At 34.1% G+C, this 25,068-nt stretch overlaps 3 protein-coding genes and 1 long non-coding RNA gene across 5 annotated transcripts; 3 read left to right on the top strand and 1 right to left on the bottom strand.

Moving 5' to 3' along the window:
- Nucleotides 1–1,922: 1,922 nt before the first annotated feature.
- Nucleotides 1,923–7,833, bottom strand: LOC140834510 (cyclin-dependent kinase F-4-like). The gene is made up of 16 exons (XM_073199433.1): nt 7,660–7,833; nt 7,491–7,569; nt 7,299–7,367; nt 7,125–7,214; nt 6,905–7,043; nt 5,923–6,025; nt 5,784–5,836; nt 5,643–5,709; nt 4,786–4,894; nt 4,172–4,237; nt 3,914–3,982; nt 3,735–3,798; nt 3,542–3,655; nt 2,883–2,914; nt 2,672–2,753; nt 1,923–2,332 (listed from the first exon to the last, which is right to left on the bottom strand). Exons 1-16 carry the CDS (start codon nt 7,665–7,667, stop codon nt 2,130–2,132), a joined length of 1,347 nt encoding a protein of 448 aa, XP_073055534.1. The 5' UTR covers nt 7,668–7,833; the 3' UTR covers nt 1,923–2,129.
- On the top strand, nt 7,485–10,109 carry LOC140834511 (uncharacterized). The gene is made up of 3 exons (XR_012118731.1): nt 7,485–7,565; nt 7,657–8,728; nt 10,056–10,109. It is a non-coding gene; the product is annotated as an uncharacterized lncRNA (long non-coding RNA).
- Nucleotides 10,110–14,512: 4,403 nt separating this feature from the next.
- On the top strand, nt 14,513–18,140 carry LOC140834509 (26S proteasome non-ATPase regulatory subunit 13 homolog B-like). Its single transcript, XM_073199432.1, has 6 exons — nt 14,513–14,752; nt 15,639–16,085; nt 16,815–16,895; nt 17,161–17,357; nt 17,448–17,547; nt 17,765–18,140. The coding sequence occupies exons 1-6, from the start codon at nt 14,603–14,605 to the stop codon at nt 17,948–17,950; spliced, it is 1,161 nt and encodes a 386-aa protein (XP_073055533.1). The 5' UTR covers nt 14,513–14,602; the 3' UTR covers nt 17,951–18,140.
- A 3,813-nt stretch (nt 18,141–21,953) lies between these two features.
- Nucleotides 21,954–24,696, top strand: LOC140834507 (uncharacterized). 2 transcript variants are annotated; one of them, XM_073199431.1, is made up of 5 exons: nt 21,954–22,315; nt 22,525–22,620; nt 23,830–23,933; nt 24,004–24,140; nt 24,302–24,555. In XM_073199431.1, exons 1-5 carry the CDS (start codon nt 22,238–22,240, stop codon nt 24,382–24,384), a joined length of 498 nt encoding a protein of 165 aa, XP_073055532.1. In that variant the 5' UTR covers nt 21,954–22,237; the 3' UTR covers nt 24,385–24,555. The 2 variants fall into 2 exon arrangements, with proteins under 2 accessions (XP_073055532.1, XP_073055531.1); XM_073199430.1 differs by lacking the exon at nt 21,954–22,315 and adding an exon at nt 24,559–24,696 and having other exon boundaries at nt 22,465–22,620; nt 24,302–24,429.
- The last annotated feature ends 372 nt before the right edge of the window (nt 24,697–25,068 follow it).

Below are 25,068 nucleotides of genomic sequence, written 5' to 3'. Positions count from 1 at the left end.
TATAGAGGTAATGAATATTTGTATGTCTGGCTGAATGAATATATATAGTCCAAGTCTCCAAGTCCCAGTCAAGAAAATGAACTAGGAATACATCCACAGACGACAATGACAGGCAAGAAAAACAACGTAAGTATTTCCTAGATGTGAATAAATTTTTTTACCCATTTCTGACAATGTTGGTTCTCAATATCGGAAATTAAAATATAAATTTATTCTAATTTATATTTAAACATAGTAAACATTATTAATCTATACTTGAAATTTTTAAAACACTTTTTTCGTTTGAATATATTTATTAGAAAAATTAGTGAAAAATTTATGTGCTATTGCATGCTCACACATATAATAATTAAAAATGAGAATTATCGGTCTATCTATTTTGGACTGGAATGATCATTCTCACTCCTCATTTATTATATTTATAAGATGTTTTTCTTATTTAGCTTAACCAGTATAAATCTATATCTATATCATTTTAATAATTATATATTTTATAAAAATTATAATACAAAAATAATAACAATGAAAATGATAATATTTTCAAGAAAATCACTATCATTTATATATATAAAATAATTACAATAATATTAATAATTAAAAAATAACTTAAATATAATGTGATAATAATAAAAAATATATAATAAAATAAAATAATTATTAAATAATAGTTATTATAATATTTTATTGAAAGATAATTATATAATTACTAAAATATTACTTATAAAAATAAAATTATGATCCATAGTTACTATTTTATGGAAAGATAATTACATAATTAATAAAATATTACTAATAAAAAAAATTAAGATCTATATTTATAACGATAATTTTATATTAATTAATAGAGAATAAATATGTATAATTTTATTATTTTTAATAATAATAATAATATACATTTTTTAGTAGTTATTATTTTGAAACTAATTGATAATTAAAAATGATTTCCTTTTTTTTTTCATTTTTTTTCTATTAATCACATGAATATAATAAATTTATCATTTTATTCTTGTTCCTATATCATTTCAAAATTTCTTTCTTTCCTATTTTATTCTATCTCGGTAAATCAATCATGGTCTAAGAAAATCAAAGATATTAAATGTACGAAACCTTAGAACAAATGACTTAAAGAAGGGAAATAATGAAAACAAAAATATTTTCTATAATCTATCAAGGAACGACAAAGTTTCTTTTCAAAATTTGACGATTCAATTACGGAAAAATGATATGCTGCTATTAATGTAGTGAAAGCTTTAGAAAATCGACCGACTCTTCAAAAAAAGAAAAAAAAAACCTGAAGTGTGAAGAACTTACATAAACAAAATAAGAAGACCACAATCCAAAAACAAACTCAAGTGACAAATAGAAGAATTAACATCAAATCTGATTTTGATAACAAAAAAAAACAGTAGAAATCAAAGATGATGAAAGCATTGTGAATTTATCAAAATAATAAGCAAAACAAAAAAAAAAAATTGAAAAGAAACTAAATGAAGTGAAAATCAAGCCATTAAATTAAATGATTGAACAAATTATAGTTATTTGAAATGATAGACAAATTATTTTTTGGAAGGAACTGATACATTTGCTATTGAATATAAGTGAAATAAATTATTTGTTTATATTCATTTGCAAAATTACTATCATGCATAGCACATCTACGTTCTATATTTATTTGCCATTGAATATGAAGTGAAATAAATTGTATTCATTTGCAAAATTACGATCATACATAGTACACCCACGTTCGTTATTCATAGTTTATTATTCACGTCTACACACGTACATTATGCTAGTAATAATAAACGACTCACAAATTAACCTGTCCCTGTTTGGATCAAATTCGTTCATCATGTTTAGATTAAAATGCTTCTGACTTAACACAAACCCAAATTGCACGAGTAGGAGTCAAATGTCATAGAAGATTCTAAGCAACACCCAAACTTTTTATTACAAACCAAACATTTCCATCAAATGTTGTATCAAAACATAACATCAAACCCATAACCTAACAGAACAAAAATTATAACGAGTACCGAATCAACTTTAAAGGGTACACATGGTTCCAGGTCAGAAACACGGGATAGCATCAACACAAATGGGCAATCAGCGCGATAGCATCACAGTTTTATTCAACCTGCCATTTTCCTATTGTAAGGTCGTCTTGGAAGCTCCTGAGTTGGTCCAAGCAATAATTCTGATGGCCCATGCCAACCTCCAGCCTTCATAGGTGGAGGTACATATGGCTTCACAAGTGATCTACCAGAGCCCACGCCCATGTTTGCCAACTTCTCAGTAGTATCAGAAATTGCACGAGTCTTTCCCCTGTTACCAGCTGCATTTACACAAATAGAAAGAATCCCAGCCGAAGTTAAATGGATATTCTTGTGCAAGATTTTTTTTTTCCATTAGCAAAGACAAGCATCTCAATAAAAAATTCCAGCTTCAATTAGCACAGTATCTATATCGTCCAAATATATGATATGATTATTAACCAGACTAGGCGGTTCCTATGTGGAAAATATTGATTTAATCGACCCTGATGGAACATTCCATAACAAAGAAAAGCTGCTATGTGGAGGCCAAAAATATCAATATAAAATATTGTCAAGAAGAAATCGAGCACAGCTCAAAATGTTCACCTCAAACTGAAGAAAATGATGTTACTACTTACATGGGCCATTCATGCCAGGGGGTTGATACCTTGGCTGTTGCTTCACATAGTTCTTCAGAATCTTGTCATTTTTAACCATATCCTGTATCACAGATAGGACAAACATCAGAACATTTATTAACCAAAAATTATCTAAAAACTCGTACAAATTATACAACACAATGTACCACTCATACAATTAGCTCAAACAAAAAATCACATTCCCACTTACCCGAGTGTTCATATCCAACTTCCTTTGCACATCTGATGTAAAGAAATAAAAGAAGTTACAAACGCATTCTTACAGATCATGCCACCCAAAAAACACGAGCATACATACAATAAATAATTATTTTAATCAATGTAAAACCCAGTACTAAGAAAGATGTAGGCAAAAGGAAACACAAAGGATACTCCCCCACCCTGCCTCAATAGTATCATATCTACCTTCCACAAAACAGTAATTATTATCCAACACAGTTACAGATATATTAATCATCTTTAAAAGAACTCAAAACCCATTAACTGATACTTCCCACAACGGAAAATTTGGAGATTGACTCCCTTAAAATATATCTTAAAAAATATGACCTGATGCATATGTTATGGCTTGGGCAAGGTCGTGAATTTAAAAAATTGTTGTTTAGGGCTTAGATTTTAAACCATCCCTCACACAACTCAATGAACAGCAATTTAGGCCTGCCCTTCCCAGCCATCTCTCTTTTTATTTAATTTATTTTTCAATCTCAATATAATATATTGTTTACAATTTATCTTGATCATATGATGCTAATCATCTGTCTTTCTCATTTACGTTCTACATAAAAGCACAACCTGCACGACTCTTGATTCAAATCAACAATAATTACAATTTTATTAAAAACATAATACCTGCACCCAATGCCTGGGATTTGGCACAGTAAAAACTGTTGCTGGGCTTTGGGCTTGATAAAGTAGCTGCATGTATCCTTCCACATTTTTGCTCCAAAACTCCTCTTGTTCCCACTGCAACAACTCAAATCTTAACACCAATTCCCCTAATATTTATCAAAGATAGAAGAGAGTATGGCAACCAAAGACTAACCAGAAGGAGGTGTTCTTGCAATGGTAGCTTTAGCACGCAATGATGGTGGAACATAAAAGCAACTCTGAACATTGTAAAAACAATTATTATCATTTGAGAACACTTAACCATGTCGTGTGTGCAACCAATCATATCAGACAGCCAAATTAAAAAAAATTAAAATTATTAGAGTTTGATACCTGGAAGAAGGGGTGTTGAAGAGCCTCCAAGGCGGTTGGCCTCTTGCAAGGATCCCATGAACAAAGTGACTACAGTTGGCAAAAACACGAGACATAATTCAAAAGTTCAGCGGCAAAAAAAAAATTGATTCCAAGAAAAAACAGGTTTCACAAATAAACGTTCATCGTTTCATCATTTAGAACAATTCGGGTATGTGAAGTTTACGAAAATATCAGGGAGGGAGGGATGGAGGAAATGAAGATGACATAATTTCTTACTGTGATAAGATTGATACCATCCTCGCCAACACCTCGTATCAACGCAGCGAGATGGACCCCAGCAACCTGCCACGTAACTATATTAGTGTACAGAAGTAGTCTTCGGGACTAATCACAAACTATTGTCCCATCAAATAAAATAGCAAAACATGAAATGAAAAATGTTTGAACATAAATATTCTGGTAGAGAAGTGTCAAAAATCATAGGATAATAAACCAAATATACACATATATCAATCTAAGATACATAGTATTAATTACAAATTTACAAGATATTATTTATACAATCTTCCAACACAGTCACAATATCTTCAGTTTTTAACAAAAGGTTGCTAAAATAGTAAAGCACGCAAATCAAATGTTCACAAGCGCAATTTCTCTAGAAGCAGTTTGTTTAATTTTGCCATATAAATGAAGTGTTATGAGGTAAGGCTTTACTTATTTTCTCGCTATTTTTAATTTTATCCTTATGGTAGAAAATTAGATTTAAAAATAAAAAATATTGTCTGAGATATCTTAAACCAATGTAAACAGAAAATAATGTCCTTGATGAGAACAAATTAATGCTTCTGACACTGCATTTATCTGCATCAGGTGAAAAGTGTGACACTCACTGGTGGGAACTGGTAACTTATGGCATTAGCAAGTTCAATCCCCTCAGGCCATTCATTAATGGTTGGGCTGCCTATCACAGAGCATATTTTGTAAATTTCATCTGCCTCACTGCACCAAAAAATAAGAGAACGTTAAAGCAGGTCAGACTTGTCATATGAGAAACAGGTAACATGCTTGAAAGAGATGAGACATCTAGAAAATTATACAAGTCCATGGCGATGGAAAGTACTCGGAAGCTGTGAAAAGAAAGGAACAAATAAATCTTTAAAGGGAGTAAGGAAAGCTATAAAACATTCTCAACAGTAAGAGAGCACCAAATGCTAGTTTAAACTAAAAATCATTCAGTCCACTATTAATTGAGGGTACAACCTATTTCAGCTAAAGTAATTGATTATGTTTATTAAATCGCGGCAAGACTCATTATAATCTCAAAATATTGATAGAAGGATATCTCGTTCTCCATTTGTGGTTTTATTTTTATGTATGGGCTATAAACAAATTTCACAATACGTGTGCTTTTCCCTTTCAAAAATAGGTAGAAGTATGAAAGTACTTGGCAAGACAAGCTGACAAGGTTATGAAAAAGCTAGTAACACAAGCAATTTGTACCTAGACTACAAAACTTGTTAAGATTGGGGTTTGAACCTAACTCATCCTTAAAAAATTAGCTCAAGGAGGGAGAATTTTCTAAGTCTATATATACACAACTCCCAAGAATTCTAACCGATGTGGGACATGTAACAAGACTCAATAAAAGTGACATATAAGAGGCAGACATCACTTGCGACAATCCACACATCTAATCATATCAAACTCTAGAAAAGAATAAACAAGAAGGCCGCTAAAGAAGTAAAACCTTGAGCCTGGAAATAGAGGACGGAGTGTGCATAATTCAGCCATAATAGCACCCATTGCCCACATGTCTAGAACAAAGAAGAGAAAATTTTAATATCTCATGGGAAAACTTTAAGGAATTTTTTTTATCACATATACTTACCAACCGGAGGTCCATAAGTTGGTGACTGAAGCAGAACTTCAGGAGCTCGGTACCTGCATATTACAAGTTACAGATACCTACAGTCCTACACGAATACTAGAATAGAAATAAACAGGAAGGAAGAGAAATAACTACCCACCAGCGTGTCGAGACATATTCAGTGAACGGAGGTTGAGAATTGATCTCACGAGCAAGACCAAAATCGGCAATTTTTATGACATCCTTTGATACTAGCAAGTTCTCTGATATGAGCATTAACCAATAACATCAAATAAAAATAATAGGAAAACCACATCTAAAAAATACACAGCACGTCGATCAAGCAAATTCAGGATTGGGTATGCAAAAGTGAGCTGGTTCACAAGCTTTTTAATCTAACTAAAAATATTATTCAATTGGCATTCCAAATTATTGCACTCTACACGAACTCGAATATTTCGACTGTGTGTTCAAACTGAATCTGAGGCTGAACTATTTGTTTGACATTCTCATGAGTCACAATATTTTATAAACACCCTCCAAATGCATGGGCTCAAACCTGAATTCGAGTCTTTAATCAAAAATTAAAGCTCGATAATTAAGTTCAACCAAATGAGTCAAGCTCAAATTCAAACTTCAAGCAAGTATAAAATATAAAAATAATCCAATTTCTAACTATGGGCAGGTTAAAGAATTTTGAGCTCAGCCTCAACATGAAAAATTAGTAATATTTGACTCCTTTTAATTCATTTGGATTTCATTCTAGATGATAACAAATAGACTTTTTCCAACACACACATTCCAGTTTGTAAATGGCTTGAGGATCCAACAAACAAGTATACCAATTCTGCATAAATCATAATGCATAAAAAGAAATATTTATCGCACAACTAACCAAGTAGAATTGAACCAAATTTTATACTTGATGAGTTATCGTAAATAAATTCATTAAAGAATTCATAATCAAACTGGAAAAATGTAACCAAGTGAACGAGAATCAAAACGGTAGGCATGGACCAAGCCCACAAGGTTGAAACACAGGTATTATCACGATAAGCTCCAATCTCCAAACTATCCAAATAAAACTGCTGGATATCACAGGCAAGTAGGTTTCATGTTGCAAGCAATAGGTGAGTCCTAACCTGGCTTGAGGTCTCGATGAAAGTATCCTCGTTGGTGCATATACGCGAGACCATGAAATACTTGGAAGCACCAGTTTTTCACCTCGGTTTCTGAAAACAGCTTTCCTCTGTCTTTCATAAGCTGGTATAAATTGCATTCCTGAAAAGGTAACACATTATGAGCATCTATATGTAGTACGAGACTGGTAAGACAGACAGGAAAACCAACGAGAATGCATACCATGTACTCAAAAACAAAGTACAAGATATCATTTTCCCTAATTACTTCCTTGAGCTTTACAATGTTTGAGTGGCTCATTTTCCTCAGTGACTGACAAAAAAGAAACTTGTCATTTATCTCATACATAAAAGGTGAGCTTAAGAAAACCAACCAAAAATGCAAAACTCTTGTCACCTTGACTTCTCTCAGGCTTATACATTCTTCCCATGAGTAATATTTCTTCTTCATTTTTTTAATTGCGACCTATGCATGAATTAGTTGGAAAAATTTTATTTTAAAAAATCTCATACATTCAACTTTGAGTGCAGGAATAGATTCAAATCAGAATGCGCCCAACATCAAAAGTCAAAACTAACATAAACCTACCACTTCACCAGACTGCTTGCTTAAAGCTCGCCATACAGTTCCAAATGTACCACTACCAACTTCCCTAATGATCTTGTATCTGCATGGGAAAATTTTCACAGCTGAGAACAATAATAAACAAAGTGATAATGCGTGGAAATAAAAGATTCAGGATTACAGCACGCAGCACCTTTCCATTTTTGTAGTCCGGCTTCTTGTGCCACTGTTACTTGTAGAACAATGAGTAGACAACAAAAATTATTAAATCTTATAGATTCACTAGATTACTTAACACAACAACTAGAAAGGCCTGGCTGAGTCAGCAATCTCCATCATCAACTTTTTAGCTGCACTCCACTGTGAGGACCAAAAGGAGTCCGATGGACAGGCTTCATAGCCTTATTCAGGAAATGTACCATATCAAAGAAATGAATGAGTAGATGAGGCCTGAAAGGCAGTGAATATAAGGAACTGCATAACATCTTGATACTAGTTAAAACTAAATGATTGCATCAGGTCCTACCCAATAAATGTAGTCATTATCTCGAGACACAAAGGTCTACCACGGTAGCCAGTGTAAAAATACTGAACTTGGTGCAAACATTTGGCCAACAAAACCTTGCCTCATTTAACAGGTCATCTTTGAGAGAGAGAAAATCAGAGTTCTGATAGAATAATACTTGGCACAATTACAGAACGACGAGCTAGCTAATGCTTAATCACAAAAAAATCTGCCTTTCCAAACCCTTGCAGAATTCGACCCTGGTATAAACAAAGAAAAAAATGAACCTCGAGTACATGATCATCATCCTATATGCTAAAATGACTAGAAAATACCTCAGAAACTGGTGATTAAAGGATCTCAGATGCATGTTGCTCTAACAACTATAGGATTGGTCAAGAAGAATAACAAAAGAATGGGAATCAACAGTATAAATAGTGTCCAGAACACATACAGTGCGAGCAACCCCTCGTAGAACTGCTCTGAAGTTCCGACATCTATTTTATTTTAGAAGAAATGCACGTTTGGTTTCCCGTGCTGCTCATTTAAGAGAAGCTGTCCACTAAGTGCAATTAAAGAACAAAATGAGAAGCAATGCTCTGAGGACAAAAACCCGCCATTCAAGAATTTCCTGGAATGATAAAACTCGGTGCTGGTAGCAATTTGACCAGAGGTTAACGTGCTCCATGTCCTAGTTAATTTTAATTGGTTCAAATTAAAATCTAGCACAACCTGAACGCATAAAGAAACAAACTAAGTTAGCTACTTGGAAACTTATATGCAGTTAAAATAGCTTCAGGCATACAGTGTACATGGGAATAAAGTACACATACAACAACATGGTATTTTCAAATAAAAGATTGACAAATTATTTATCTACTGCTCATTTCCAGATAATAATAAGATCACCACCTGGAACTAGAACATAAAGATCCTGATTCTAGAAGCAAACTTAAAAGAAATCAGAAGATAATTATTTACATTGAATGTAAATGAAAAAAAGAGGTAATCTTTGGTGTGGAGTCCAAATAATTCTTAAGCAAAAATAAGCATTAAAGAAAAATATAATTCAGTTGCAAGCATCACAATAGGTATATTAATATGTAAGACTGAAAACATTTAGAAAGAATAGAATAGCATACAACAAATAAATGTAGCCCAAGTTCAGAGTCCTCAACTTAGCAAATTTTAACCAGTTCCCATGTATAACTTCATATAACATATACAGAAATCAATAGGCAGTCTCGATTTGAAAAGCCAATCATATTCAACTAGAGCGTATACTAAAACATCGCAAAACCTACTAGACTCACGCATAATCCAAACTTCGATGAGATAAATATGAGTCACAACACGGAACGACACAAACACATGAAGATTCAAAACTAACCAATGACAGAACATACAGAGATCAACATCAACCCAGAAACAGCAACAACTGAAATCATAAATAATTACATCATACCATACGAACAAACATCAGCAGATACATTCATACATACATATGCAGAGAATGATGAGAAACAAAAAATATCCGCATCCAAACAATGTCAAAATTGAAAATATACTAGATGGAAATAATTGCAATGAAAAAGCAAAGAGCATACCCTATAAAAATAAAATTCAAACCCACGCCCAAAAACTACCGCAAATATCCTACTCTTAAATTTAAAACGAAAACCCACACCAGATCCCAGTATATTCGATATAAAAAACTTGATAACAAAAACCAGATCTAACCAATCACACCATAATTAAAAGCACACATAGTGCATGCATACACGCATACAAAGAGACCAACAAGAGGAAGAACTCCTGCGAGAAACGTATAATCCAAGAAGAAGACAACCAAACATCCAACTTCAAACAATATATCACACCAAATTCTAAAAGGGTCCCGCCAATTGCAATCAAACACCAATAGCTCACACTTATACATCAAACAGAAACTACGCCAGATCTTCTAACATCGACAAAGAACCCGCGATGATAAAAATCAGATCACAGCCCCAGTAACGGAAATACACACATATAACGACAGAAAATCAGAGGAATAGATACCTGCAAGGATGGTATAACCTAAGGTGAGAGAGAGAAGAATTTATGACAAAATAGCCTACAACATTGACCCACTCTTAAAATTTCGAAAAAGTATCAAAACTTATTTGTAATATATATTTATTTATTTGATATAAAAAAATTATAAATATTAATTATTATTTTGTAATATTTATTTATTTGAGATAAAAATATTATTTTAGGTCAAAAGTATGAGTTAGTCTCACATGAGACCGTCTCACGGGTCATAATCCGTGACACGGGTCGACCCTACCCATATTCACAATAAAAAGTAATACTTTTAGCATAAAAAGTAATACTTTTTAATGGTGATCCAAATAAGAGATCCGTCTCATATATACGACTCGTGAGACCGTCTCGCACAAAGTTTTTCCCCAAAAGTATTAGATTTTTTGTCAAAAACATCAACATCAATGTCTAGGCTCAATGTGACTGAGAATCGTGTTGTCAACGAGTTTGAGTCTTCTACAAGCAGTTTAGTATTCAAAACTTGTAATATGACATGGTTCATCCCACATCTTTGTGTCTTGCGAGTTTATAACCTCTTGGACTCCCTCCTTTCAAGTTCTGTGGTTGGAAGGTGCAATCGAAAAGATTGATTCTTGGCTTAGAATGATATCCACATCATCGTCTTATATTCATTTTTACGATTAATTTAAGAATTTTACTTAGAGAAATGTACATTGTTTATGACTAGGGATAGATAAAAAATGTATCTCTGAAGTTCTTAAAACTGAAATATTTAAACACTAAAACAATCATTTCATTTGTTTTGCGACCTGGATGGCTATGTTGAACAAATGTGAGACTCAACAATACCCAATAGAAACCATAGTTACAAATCAACATTATGGATCTATGTGGTTTACACATAACGATGAAACTAACAATACATGAAAAAAAAATGACAAATGTCTGCTCTGAATTTTGTATTTTTTTTTTGGTATATTTTGAAATTGATATCATATTCTGATTTGGATTAAATTTAGTGATTTGGAAATTTTGGACAAACTCTGTGTTTAGCAAAATAATATTCATTGATTTCATTTTTATTTACCCGATGATCATTTTAATTTAAACAGTCGTTGAAAATACTGGATTTCTTTTTCATTAATGTCTAGTCCAGTTCCAATTTTGCTCCTCCCATTAACTTTATTAATATTATGTTTAAATTAACTGAGTCGAAACCCAAGATTATGAACAAATAGAATCCCTTGTACCAAAAGAATTGAAAGAAAAGATATATAAAATGCAACCAAAGTCCCACATAAAAAAAAACAGATAGACTTGAGAGGATGCCAACGACAGAACTTTGTTTGAGGGGATGATAGATGAAAATGTCACCAATGTCTCACATTGGAAGATTAAGATAAAGTAGGAATATTTCTCGTATGAAGTATTTTGAGTAAAGTCAAAACAAATCATTGAGGTTCTATGTCCAAAGTGGATGATATCATATCATTATAGAGATATGTATGTTTCATGACACAATAAATGTTATTGAAGTCATGGTCGAGATAGAGCCATGTGAGTTGAATCATCGAAGGAGGTGAGAGATCCTAGTAAATCCGTGATGAGCTCTCGAGGTAGGTGATGTTCTTAGTATTTCATGCAAGGCGTGTGCCCTAACGCAGTAAAGAGGAGTGACCTCGATTGGAGGATGAATAGATTTGAGGGGAGACTCTGTCCATGAGAATAACAATAGAACTTCGTTCAAGGTGATAATTGTTGAGAATTCGACCAAAGTCCCACATTAGAAGATTAATTAAAAGATCATGAGTTAATATAAATTGAAACATATCTCCGTTGACATTATTTTTTGGGTAAAACCCAAAAATAAACGCATGAAAGTTTACGATCAAAGTTGACAATATCATACTATCACATAAATATGTGAATACGTGACTTTCATGGCCCAACAAAATATTTATCTACCAGACGTTGGTTGGATGACAACATGTGAATTCCTCTTCCTTACATTTCTCCTCCTTTTTTCTTTCGAGTATTCTACGATTGCCGACTGTATAATGCAATGACTTTAATGGGGATAGTTTGGATGGATACAAATACAATTATAAATTTTGCGACCGCCCGCTATTCGTGTGTGTTCCTTCATCTTGACATATAGGAGAACATATTCATGGCCAAATTTTAAGACATTATTTGGCCAAATTGGTAATGATTCCTTCCCTACTCCCATTCATTTCTAAATTCTCCATCTCCTGGATTCTCCAGCTGATTTATCCCAAGAAGATGAGATAAATCCAAAAAAAACTTGGATTTTAGCTCTTCCAGAATTGTTGGGTCAATATAGAATTTATGTTCATCTTGAAGGTGACAGCTATAACGGTCACCCGTTATATTATTACTCTTTTTTAACTAGAGAAGATATTTATTACAATTGAATCTCGAACTCTCGCCCTCGTTACAAATTTTGGGACCTATCAAATTTCTTACTGGTGAATAATGCGGGATGATTGCAGCGATCTCTGGACAAGGAACAACCATGTCCTTGTCCGTTGGCTGAACCATCCATGATCCAATCTCAGTATACACATATAATGATTTCTAATGAAACTAAAACAAAAACCATTCTTCAATAACACCTGCATATACAGGGGCGGATTTAGTGTAGGGCGAACGGGGGCCACGGCCCCCCCAAAAAATTAAAAAAAAAAGTTTAGTATATATTAAATTTTTTTAAACTAAATATATAAATAGATATATATATATATATGGCCCCCCAAAATAAATGATACGTCCATGTATCTCAGTGGCTAAAGCCACTTATAATGTTTCATCCGCCCGATTTCGAAACCTGGGAGCGCTTATTTTTTCTGGCTTAGCGACGGTTGTGACGAAAACCGTCGCAAAATTTGCGACGGTTTCTTAAAACCGTGGCCATATAGCGACGGGTTTTGAGAAAACCGTCGCAAAATAAACTTAGCGGCCCCCCTGTCCCTAAATCCTAGATCCGCTCCTGTGCATATACACACTGGCAAGCCATTCTGTATCATTTATAAATATCACACACAGTTCTCCCCTTCGTCTAATGAGATACAAGTATTTAATATGCATGCAAGCTTGAGACTGTGTCGAGCAGTTGCAGCATGATACAACGTTAAAAGAGGAGATTGGACTAGAAAATTGGAACAATATGATCACAACCATGTATCAATAGCTTAAAACTAACAGATTAAACAGGGGACTTGAAGTGAACTCTCGACTGTTGGATCAACGAGTCGTCCCAGAGTGCGGCCACGGAAGCTTCCATAGTTCATCCATGGCTGCCTTTGTCATCTCCATTTATCATCTTTCCCATGTTCGGTACAAGGGATCTTGGCCGCCATGGAGGAGCCGAAAACGACTAGCAAAAGCAAGAGGAAAGCTTTGAAATGGAACATTGTGGGTGGTTTCTTTTGCCAAGGATAATGGATGATGAGAAGATTATTCTTTACATTTATATATAGAAATTGTAGTAATTTTGTAACATCAGGCTTAGGTCATAAGTTAAAATCAATAAACAGTGAGTGGTACATAAGATGAAGATTTACCCAACTTTTTAACATTGGATTGATTTCTTGTTTGGCCACATACATTTACATTTCAAATATGGATATCCACCCAATGAATTTATGCTAAATTTTCTTTTAAACAAAATTTGTTTACACAAGTAAAATATTTGTTTTTAGGCTAAGTAAGAAGCTTTCCCAACTGCCAAATACAAAAAAGATCAACTCGAATTTGGTTATAAAAAAATTAATGATCTGATTTGATTAGTAGAGAATTAGCTCACTGTGAGTCCAAACTTATGGGGTCGGGTTGAAGTTCCAATGATGAGGTAACTTGTGACTATCCTAGTAACATTGTTTTTTAATCTTAATAATGAATATTACAATTAGAAAATTGAATTTTTTATTCTGGATATTTATCTATGCGATTGCGATGCTTAATTTTGTCAAATTTCTTATTTTTGTTTTTTTTAATTACTTGATTTCTAAAACAATTTTAATTACTTTTTAAATCATCATCCGCTACGCACCGAATAAACTTCGATATAACTTAGTAGCATGCAAACTACGCTAGTTAGATAAATCGTATTGAACAAGCATATGTGACATGTTCATCCAAAAAAGATGTCGGTAAGACGAATCAAATTTTTGACAATTGACCAAACATTCGCATGTTTAACTGATACGAACGTCTCTTTAAAAGCGTTTTAATTATCTTTTTAAAACGACATTAATGTGGTGTTTTTTTAGTTTGGAGGAAAAAATTGATAAAATTGAATTTTAAACTCGAGCTATCATCTTAAATTTGAAATATTGTATATTAAGTCTTTACGTCATTGCTAATGTGGTGTTGATTGAAATAAAAATAAATAAAAATAAATAAATGCAATACTAAGATATTTAAAAAAAAAAAAAAACTGAAGACAGTGGACTGAAATATATATCATTCTCGGAAAAAAGAAAAGAAAATTCTACACGAAACACAATTTTGCGGGTGTTGATTGAAGGGCGAATAAGCGAAGACAAAGAGGCGAAGATCTATGGCGGCTTTGCAGTATTTGGAGACACAGAGAAATGAGCACCCTGAGCTGTCAGAGTGGTACAGCTCGCTTTCAGATCTGTACCAACGCAAGCTCTGGCATGAGCTCACTCTTAAGCTCGAACAGTTCGTCGCACTCGCCGTATTTCAGGTACTAAACCCTACAATTGATTGCCAGTACTTTTCCGGTGATTTATTATTCATTTTGCTACTGTAGTTATGTAATTTGCCAGTTTTACTTTTGTTTGCAATTGTTTTGTTCGTTTCTTTTGGGTATTGGAATGGTGTTTCGGATTTTGGGGATTTTAGTGCTTTATTCGAGTGATTTTTTTAGGGGTGGGTTTTGGAGATTTGTGATAATTCATAGTGATGCAATGGAGTTTATGTTGAGTATCGACTATCGATCGTGGGAGAGTTCATTAAGTTTGTTGAGGAACTGAGAAAAACATACGCTATCAGGAGTTCCTTTATTGGGTATTGGTCACTCTGAATTTAGAGGCCTACGATTGTGTGATGCTTTGCGTATGATTAGACACTTTGGTTTTCTATTTTGTCTTTGAAAAGTGAGAGCCGAGGGCAAGAGAAACGAATATATTATTTTGAATTCATTTTCGATCAAAAGACATTCGTATGGGATGTTTAATTGTGAACTTGTAAATATGTTTGTGTAATTAGTTTTGTTTCTTTGTCATGTGGTCAATACAATTGAGACGCATCAAGTGTTTGAACTGTGAAGAGATTTCGCTAAACCCAGTTGGTTCCTTTACATAATATATCATGATGTAATTTGCTTTTTTTTTCCTCATAGCCAATTTCGCTATTTTTTTTTTGGTTGGCCTTAGTGGCATAACATTTTTTTTATGAACATCAGTAGTTTGATCCTCTGCTAGGTACATTATTGATTGTCCTTCCTATTTTATGCAATATGTTATGAGTAGTCTATCTTCCCACATCAATTATTTACCTCTTTGCATTGTCGTGCTTCTTTAGCTTATCTTAGAAGATAACATTAAATTTCTTCCATCTCTCTAATTCAGGCCGGGGATGCTCTAATTCAGCTTTACCACAATTTCATAACTGACTTTGAGACAAAGATCAATCTTCTCAAGCTTGCTCATTTTGCTGTTATAGTTTCTCGACAATACTTGGAGAAAGAGGCCGCTATAGAGTATCTTGAAGGAGTGATTGCAAAGCTACGTGATACAAAAGAAATGCGCATAGAGGAACCGATACTTTATATCAAAGTTCAAATCGGTACATTAAAGCTTGAGCAGGGAGATCAAAAAGAATGCAAGAAACTTTTAGATGAGGGGAAATGCACACTTGATAGCATGACTGACATTGATCCGTCTGTGTATGCCAGCTTCTATTGGGTTTCATCACAATACCTTAAATCTCGTCAAGAGTTTGCAGAATTTTATAAAAGTGCTCTCCTTTTTCTAGCTTACACTGCTGTCGATTCTCTATCAGAATCATTCAAGCTGGTAGGCTGTTTGTGCTCTTTTGTGTTTCATTATATAAGAGGCAGCTTTAGTGATACCAAGGTTATGCATGCTGTCATGGAATTCAGCTAATAATGGGAACCTATGATATTTTACTGAGATAATGTATAAAATAGTTGAATATGTTTTTAAAATGAGAGAAAAGTATCTACTTTCTTTCAAATAGCGTGGCAACATGAACAACAATATTAAATTAATTCCACAAAGTCAGTAATCATCTTTTTTTTCTTTTTGCCTTGTTCTTATATTTTGTGGTTCGGTTGATCAATCTGAATTGCTATACTACACAATCCACTTGACGAGGTTTTTGCCAGTTGTAATTACTGGGCTAGAAATAATATTATGAAATCTACTGATTAAAAACTCAATACTGAGTACGGGAAACCTTACGCCACATGCAATTTCGAACCATGAAGAAGTTTTGTATACCTTTGTCGTCGGGGTGAAATCTATGCTTGCTGTTATGCTTATGGACATGGTCATTTATGTTTATTTTCAAGTTTAATGTGTCTTGTTTTTTGGCTGTGATAATGCAGAATGCAGTGCAAGGTTCTTTTCATTGTTTCATGCATGAGTTGATGAAGCTACTATTGAATAAAAATGCTTCATTCCATAAACGTTTTCCTTTGTTCTTTTGTGGTATGATTTCTAAGTGAGGGAGATTTGCTAATGCTGTCTATTTAGCTAACTTTACCGTTGCTTGTTTCCAAGGATTTGGCATTTGATTTGTCTCTGTCAGCATTGTTGGGGGAAAACATCTACAATTTCGGTGAACTTCTTGCGCATCCAATTGTAAGTATTGTGTAAAAGTTCCATCTTTCGGAAATGATATTCAAGGGAAGCCTTCTAGTGGTTTCTCAACTCTCACTGATCACATACCCATACCCTACATGGTAACTTTATATGAACTTTATGGTCTACCTCTCACTTTTGTGTGTAAAAAAGACATTGTGCTTCAAATCAATTGATGGGGTTGCATAGCTCTAAAAATTTGCTTCTTATCGTGCTATCTTTTAAATGCTTTTTGGACTATTTGTTATATCTGGCATTTCTGCAGATAAAAAGTCTTTTGGGGACAAAAGTTGAGTGGTTATACTATATAATCGAAGCATTCAATTCTGGTGATTTAATTCGTTATCAAGAACTATGCAATGTTCATGGAGCTGCTCTGCGTACCCAACCTGCTTTGGTCCAGAATGAGAAAAAGCTTCTGGAAAAGATTAACATTCTCTGCTTGATGGAGATTATTTTCAGGTGATTTAGGAGAATTACATAATTGCTGATGTTAATGAGTTACGTGCTATTCTATTTTTGTTGAGCTCATGAAACATCTGTTACCTGCAGCCGTTCATCAGATGATAGAACTATCCCATTAAGTGTCGTTGCTGACCGGACAAGGCTTACAGTAGAAGATGTTGAGTATCTTCTCATGAAAAGCCTTTCAGTAAGCACGCTAAAATCTGATATCTTCTTCATCCAATTTTTTCTCAAGTGGGATTTTGAATTCAGTATTACAACTTTCTGGGTTTATGGCATCATCTTAAACATGTCATACTTGGTTTAAACTGAAAAGGAGCATTAGCTGTTCCAGACACGTTTTAGACTTCAAATTATGTATTTGGCCTGGTTAGATGGTGACTGCTGCCTAATTGTTGCTGCAGGTGCATCTGATAGAGGGGATAATTGACCAAGTTGAGGGAACTGTTTATGTATCATGGGTGCAACCTAGAGTTCTTGGAATTCCTCAGATCAAGTCCTTGCGCAATAGGCTCGATAACTGGGTAGATAAAGTACACACTGCTTTGTTATCTGTGGAGGCAGAAATACCAGATCTTGTTGCAGCGTAACATTCTTGGCTTATCCTTGTCATTTCTGCAGATTACCTTTAGAGGAGATACTACTACTGATTTCACTAAAAAGAGCTAAAATCGGACTTTTCACGGGCTGCATGCTTGTATTTTTTAAAAAAATTATTCGGACAACTAGCAACATATTTCTGACTTGATATGTTCGATGCAGCACCATGTTTTTCGATGATATTCTACTTTCATAAATAATTTCGTTCAACAGAAAGTTATGGGAAATTTCTGTACGAACTGTGGCCTAGTTTTTTAAAGACGCAGCGAAATCATAAAATTCATAATTGGGGTATGAATCTACCATTCGATTTGAATTAGAAAGGGGGAGGTAATGAATGAACTTTTCCCCCTTTTATATAAACAAACTGCCTGCTGCCAAGGTCGCTATCAACACGGGCTTTGGTAAAACGAGGCTCTTTGCACGTCAAAAGGGTTTTATCTGGTAAACACTACGAATAAAAATTATGAGCTTCGAGTTTCAGTTTTACCTTATGCAAATAAATTCTATATTAAATACAAACATTATATTTGAATCAAGTATAAATGTAAAAAAAATAACGATGCTCTGTGTTATACTCGCTAAAACTTACCAATACTAATTGTATTTGGTTACTATTTTGTGATATTCAAATTTGATCATGTACTTGCCCATCGAAGGACTGACTCTACAGTGAAAAATCCGGAAGAATTCACGTGTACATTTAAATAACTTTTCTGAACATGATAATATCTAAAGCTCGTAGGTAAATGGTGATAGCGCTATAGCAGCCCGCAGGGCGGCTTTTGTCCCGTTTATGCTGGTAGTGTTCCTAGAATGTGAATGTAATCCATGAATTTCCGAGAATGGAAAGTGGCTCGATGAAATTTCAACGAGGGAACTACAATTTTTGAACAAACGCTACACATTTTCTCAAGTTTTGCTTGCCCCCCTCACTAGTCTGCTCCGGAGATTACCTTATCGCTGTCAATGTTTGCAGGATCACATAAATTCTTAGGAAAATTTTTCTTTATGCTATATACTTCAACAGTGATTTAAGGTTCATCATTTACTCAATGTCATGATCGGTGCGAGTTAGTGAAGGAGTGGATATTTCTTCGATTATCGATCTTGTTTCATCCAATCACACAAAACCCAAACCAGTAGATTTCCAATGTTCTTCAGTTTCTAGTGATTGGCAAAGCTGTTGAGATGAACAGAACAAAAAGGGCAAGAGGGTAACAGCCAGCCAAGAAAAAGGGAAATCTTGTTTTGATCTATAATGCAAGTTTTGCACCTTACTTGTTATAATCATTTGGATATTGCAAGGAATCGACAGGGGTATTTTACTAATTCCTAGGCACTTCAAATATTTAAATATGAAGTCCAAATATTAAGCTTTGTTAAAGGTGCTCGAGAATATGACGCTAAGAACTTTTTGAACGATTAAAAAAATGCATAAATTCAAAAACATCAATTATCAATAACGCAAAAAGTACATGTGAAAGACTTCCAGACAAGAAACACAAAACTGCGTGCCCAGAGAAATATATATATAATGCTAAATTACCCAATCCAAGTGCCAATAATCTACCATATAAACGATAACCATAATACCATGAAATTAACGCACATATTTCATCCAAAAACAGTGTACTTGATATTTGCAATTTCCATATTCATCACCTCAGTTGTTTCAAAAGCTTCATATCCTCCACCCTTAGTTTTGATCTTTTCATTTACAACGCGAGGCTGGGTCGCATGAAACATTAGCCTTGAAAGTAAATTTGACCATGCCTATTGATACCCTCCCGGGAAAGCCGGGATCTTGGGTACTGGATGATCCCGGGTCATGAGCTAGGTCCTGATAAGCTTTGGGCTGGTTTGATAATAGCCGGGCAAATGACTGTCCGAGACATCAGCCCCAGGCTACTAGAAGCTGGGCTTCCAAACGAGTCACCGAGTGATGGTTTTCTATCCGGGTTACCTTCGATAGTACCTCACTCGAATGCACAAGTATCTGATACCTTATCTTGGTAATCATCGATCAGTGTCAGAATCGCATGGATTTGACAAGGTGAAAAGGACGGTTTGGCATGTCAGAGAAGTTGGTGTCAGAAAGCAGGGTATGAGCAGCCATCTTACCATAATTAGTAAATGAGCACTGAAAACAAGGTCATCACTGACTTTCTTTCTATAAATACCAGGTTTGTTTAAACACTAAGTAATTATTCATTGATTCACATATATGTTGTCCCTATTATTTACTCTCTAGATTCTGATACACCATTGACACATAATTTCTCAATGCTACATTGATTTTCCTCATTCACTTGCTGACTTTAGCATCGGAGTGGCTACGCTGGACATCCCTCCGACGCTCATTAACGTGGTTACCTTCGTGGTTGCATATCAGTACTAGTTCTTCTCGGGAGAAAAACCTTCGGTTGGATTCATCTCGTTGTGCTCTCATCCCTCATCATTTTCATAACCCGACCTGATGAATTTCCCACACATCACATATATACCCACTTTTACTCGGTCACATCACCTATACATTAAAAAATCAAAAGATGAAACTAACAATAACAATAATAAATACGATAATGCAATAGGTGTAATTTGTAAAGAACACACAGCGCTCCAACTCCCACGAGTTAAAATAATAATAATAATAACAATAATGAAAAAATGTGTAAATAAACTATCAGACATTGCTGATTAACCATCAAATAAAAATCCACCTTGACAACCAACAGTCGAGTGCCAGCCCTACCGAGGCTCGTTCAACAGCTAACCTGCATGCATGCAAGGAATACTAGTTTGCAGCATTGTATGTGTTATCTTGTTCCATAGTGTCGTTTTCCTGTTGGGAAAAATTACTGTAAATTTTCTGAATAAAATAAAAAAGTTCAAATGTGAATTGGTCACTGCAGTAAGCAGGGAATCATTTGGGATATATATCCATTCTCAGAAAAGATGTCGAAGTCTTCATCTACACCTACTGGCGCGTGTGTTTCTGAGAAAACCTGGATGAAATTAGTATTGAATCTATGCATACTGAATGAGATTTATTTGTGGCATTTGGAATTGTGGCTGAAATGTGAATCTTTAATGTGTCTTGCACTTTTGATCACGAACTTAAAATTGATATCAGAAATTATATCACGTGTAAAATGGTTTTGTACTTTTTTTCCTAGTTTGTCTTGGCCAATTTATGGAATATTTCACCCTACTTCATAGGACACTGCGCCCATGAGAAAATCAAAGGTCCAGTTTTAACACACATATGCGGGGTCCACCAATTCATATGCGGGGTCCATCAAATTCTTTAAAATCAACGGTCCAGATCTTGTGGGGCACTGCCCCTACAGGTAGCATCGACAGAACCGCAATTTATGAAGAGGATTGCCAGGGCTTTACGCGAGTTCAATTTTTAATTTTTTACATATTAATTTTTGAGTAAGTGCATGTGAGACGGTTTCACGGATCTTTATCTGTGAGACGAGTCAACCTTACCTTGATATTCACAATAAAAAGTAATATTCTTAACATAAAAAATAATATTTTTTCATGGATGACCCAAATAAAATATATGTCTCACAAAATACGATGTGTGAGAGCGTCTGATCACACAAGTTTTTGCCTTATTTTTTTTATAAAAAAAAGATAATATAAATTGATATTTGGAAAAAAATATTTTTAAAATTTTTATTTCAGTTGAATCAATTTATAATGAAGGAAAAGAAAAAAAGATATGAAAAAAAAAACATTTCTATTTCATGAACCATTTTGGGCTTGGATAATCCGAGCCCAATAAATATTGGCCCATTATAAGTATTTCACTGATCACTTACCCAAATCCCCTTAATCCGAGCGCAATAAGCAGTGGCCCATTAGAAGTGTTTCACCGACTACTTCGCCATATCACCTGAAACCCCCTCGAATTCCTTAATTTTGGATGTGACTCCCTCGATCATCAAGGTCTCTCTCTCTCTCTCTCTCTCTCTCTCTCTCTCTCGATTGTACAAATTTGAATTTAGCTGATTTTTAAGTTGTCGCATTTGAGTCTTTCTTTGTTGATTTGTTCGTCAATCGCAGGATCCCTCATTTCTGGTTATAGTGCTTTTTTTAATAAAAAAGAACAATCTTTCTATGTTCCTTAGGTGCGAGAATGGAGATTATTTTATTCGGTTTCGTTTTAGTTTGATGTATGTATCTCTTAAACGTTAATTTGGCGTTTTACTTTGCTTACTGGATTGTGCCTGACAGGGAACCTTGAATAGGTTTAGGCCGAAATGGGTTGGAAAGCTGCACAAAAGCTCATTCATCACTGGAAGATTCTCAGAGGCGGACAATGTGAGGAGATTAAGACTGTTTTATTGCTTATTGTTGTTATTTCTCAAAATCTTGTTCGTTAGTGGTGGACCAGAAATTTTAGTATAGTAGGGGAACGTGTACTTCGAGTGAAGTTTATTTGACTTCACAAATATTCAGTATGAAATTTGTAGATTTTCATTTAAGGTAGTCATTGCATGCCGGTGTAAGCATATTTGTCATCGAGTGCCTTATTATTCCTTTTCAGGTTATGATAATAAGAGGTAAAGATAAAGGCGAGACAGGTCTGGTTAAGCGTGTAATTCGCTCTCAAAATCGTGTTATTGTCGAGGGCAAGAATTTGGTAAGCATTTTGGTTTAATGTGTGGAAAAATCCATGTTTGAAATTTTAATTTTTTCTTCAAACTTTTTTATGAAGAAAGCAAAGCTCGAGGAAGTTTTTTTTGTTGTTATTATTTATCTGGCTTGTTGGAGATGTGACACTGGGCGAGATAGCAATGTAAATGTGTGAATAAAACGGAACTCCTTTAGTCTTGTCATATGCAGCTCCAAATAAGTTTCAATTGATACATATGTATGTCAAAGTGTGTTTGTCATGTTTCCTTTCTATCTTTTCTTCTGGCTGGATGTGTGGTATGCGAGGTTAACCCATCATTTCTATTATCTCTGGGAGCATATTTTACCTTTTTCATGTTTTTTGTGATAGATATATGTAGCAGTTATTTTTCCATCAACTACATGAAAAAATTAAGACAAATTCCAAGGAGATGACATTATGATGTTTATTTGGTTTAATATTTTTCGACCCGTGTTGTAAGTTTCCATTTTCCAACGAGGATGCAATTATTAATGGTACCAGTTTTCCCGTTCATATTACTAGTTTCATATCTTGTTATTTCGAAATGCTTAATAGGATTAGAACTAAAAACATAATTGAGTTGAATTATTTTTAGTGTTACCTAATTGCTTTAAAACTATTTCTAGTATTTCGTAGTTGTGTTAGACTATTATATAATTTGTAGTATTATTGGTATTCCATTGTTATATTTCTAGTGCTACCTAATTGCGTGAAACTATTATTAGTATTATATTTGGGTTTGTGCATATGATTCAGAGTTTCAGACAATCATTTGTTCTAAGTAAGATTTTCATAATTATCACTATTTTTCTTTGAAATTTGATTTTTACACGACTTTTTAGAAATACCAAGCGGAATTAAACAACTAAGAACACACATTGCAAGGAAATTGGCGATGCATATAAAAATCCTTTTAAGACTGATTCATCTGAATACAAATAAGATATTTAAATAGAATAGTAAGAACAAGACTAACACAATTAAGGTTATGGTAGGAGTAGCTCCAATGCAATTAGGGAATACTAAGAATTGTTCTAATGCAATTGAGTCTCTAATGATATTAGGTAATTTACAAAATAGTTCTAGAAAATGAAAAAGTAGTTTTGCTGGCTCTTGTCTTCATCGATGCCGGCTAACTGTTACCTTTTATAATTTTGTTTACCTATCTTGTTTCTACTTATTGTCTCACTGCAGGTAAAGAAGCACATTAAGCAAGGGCAAGGTCACGAAGGTGGGATTTTCTCAGTAGAAGCCCCTCTTCATGTCTCGAATGTTCAGGTTATTGATCCAGTTACCAGGTGAGGAGATGATTCCTCATCTTATTATTTTGCTTTCAAATGAAATCCTGGTTCACATTTGCTTTTACAGGAAGCCGTGTAAGGTTGGAATCAAATTCTTGGAAGACGGTAGTAAAGTAAGGGTTTCAAGAGGTATTGGAGCATCAGAATCCATAATTCCTCGTCCAGATATCTTGAAGATAAGGAGCACACCTAGGCCAACAATTGGTATCATTCAGATTTATGATCCTTCATGAAACCTGCATCAACATATTTTATAATAAAAGCTTATACTGTAGATTGTCTGTGTTATTAAGATCAGAATGCTATGTTTCCTGCTTGCATCCGAAACCGATAACTTTTCGTGGATTCCTTTTCTTTGCGTGCAGTTGGTCCCAAGGACACCCCAATGGATCTGGTCCTGGAAAAGACATATGATGCTAAAAGTGGCGTTGGAATGCCAGATCTTTAAGCATTTGTTTGCTCTTTCAACCTTCTTGCAAAATGGAAGCTGATGGTTAGGATTTCCGGATTAATGTTTCCATTTAAACTGTTCCAAGTCTGGCTTCATCAGTTTACATTTTGGTCATGATTCTTCTGACATTGCCTATCTACTCTCTCATTATTCTCATGTATACTTTCACAGTTTGGATCCATCTTCACATAAATGAAGCACGAAACGTTGGTGCTGCTTGACTCAGAAAAGGAAAGATACTACGTGTACAGAAACCATTTCCATGACCCCTCGAAGATATATATATATATATATATATATATATATATATATATATATAATATATAATCGAATATAGCGCACGGAAAAACTAAGAAAGAGAAAATACAATCATAGTTGTTTTAAAATTGAACCAATTTGGTTTGTCAACCAAATTGTGAAGTCAAACCAAACAGCATTTTTTGATCGGTTTGTAGTGAATCACAACTTGAATCGGTTTTAAAATTCACTAAACAAAAAAAAATTAGGTTGGTTCAAGTTTTCAAGGAAATAACGTAAATCAAACCTATTCAAACTTATTATATTAATATAAAAATAAATGTGTAATATTTTTTTGTTAATTTAAGTTAACTTTTCTTGAATATAGAAATATTTTATTTGATCGTTAGTTTGTGTTTTATTATAAGTGAGCATTATAAATAG

The sequence above is a fragment of the Primulina eburnea genome, chromosome 6 (assembly GCF_022965805.1).
Source record: "Primulina eburnea isolate SZY01 chromosome 6, ASM2296580v1, whole genome shotgun sequence".
Classification (NCBI taxonomy): Eukaryota; Viridiplantae; Streptophyta; class Magnoliopsida; order Lamiales; family Gesneriaceae; genus Primulina; species Primulina eburnea.
This window is presented reverse-complemented; position numbering and strand designations above follow the sequence as displayed.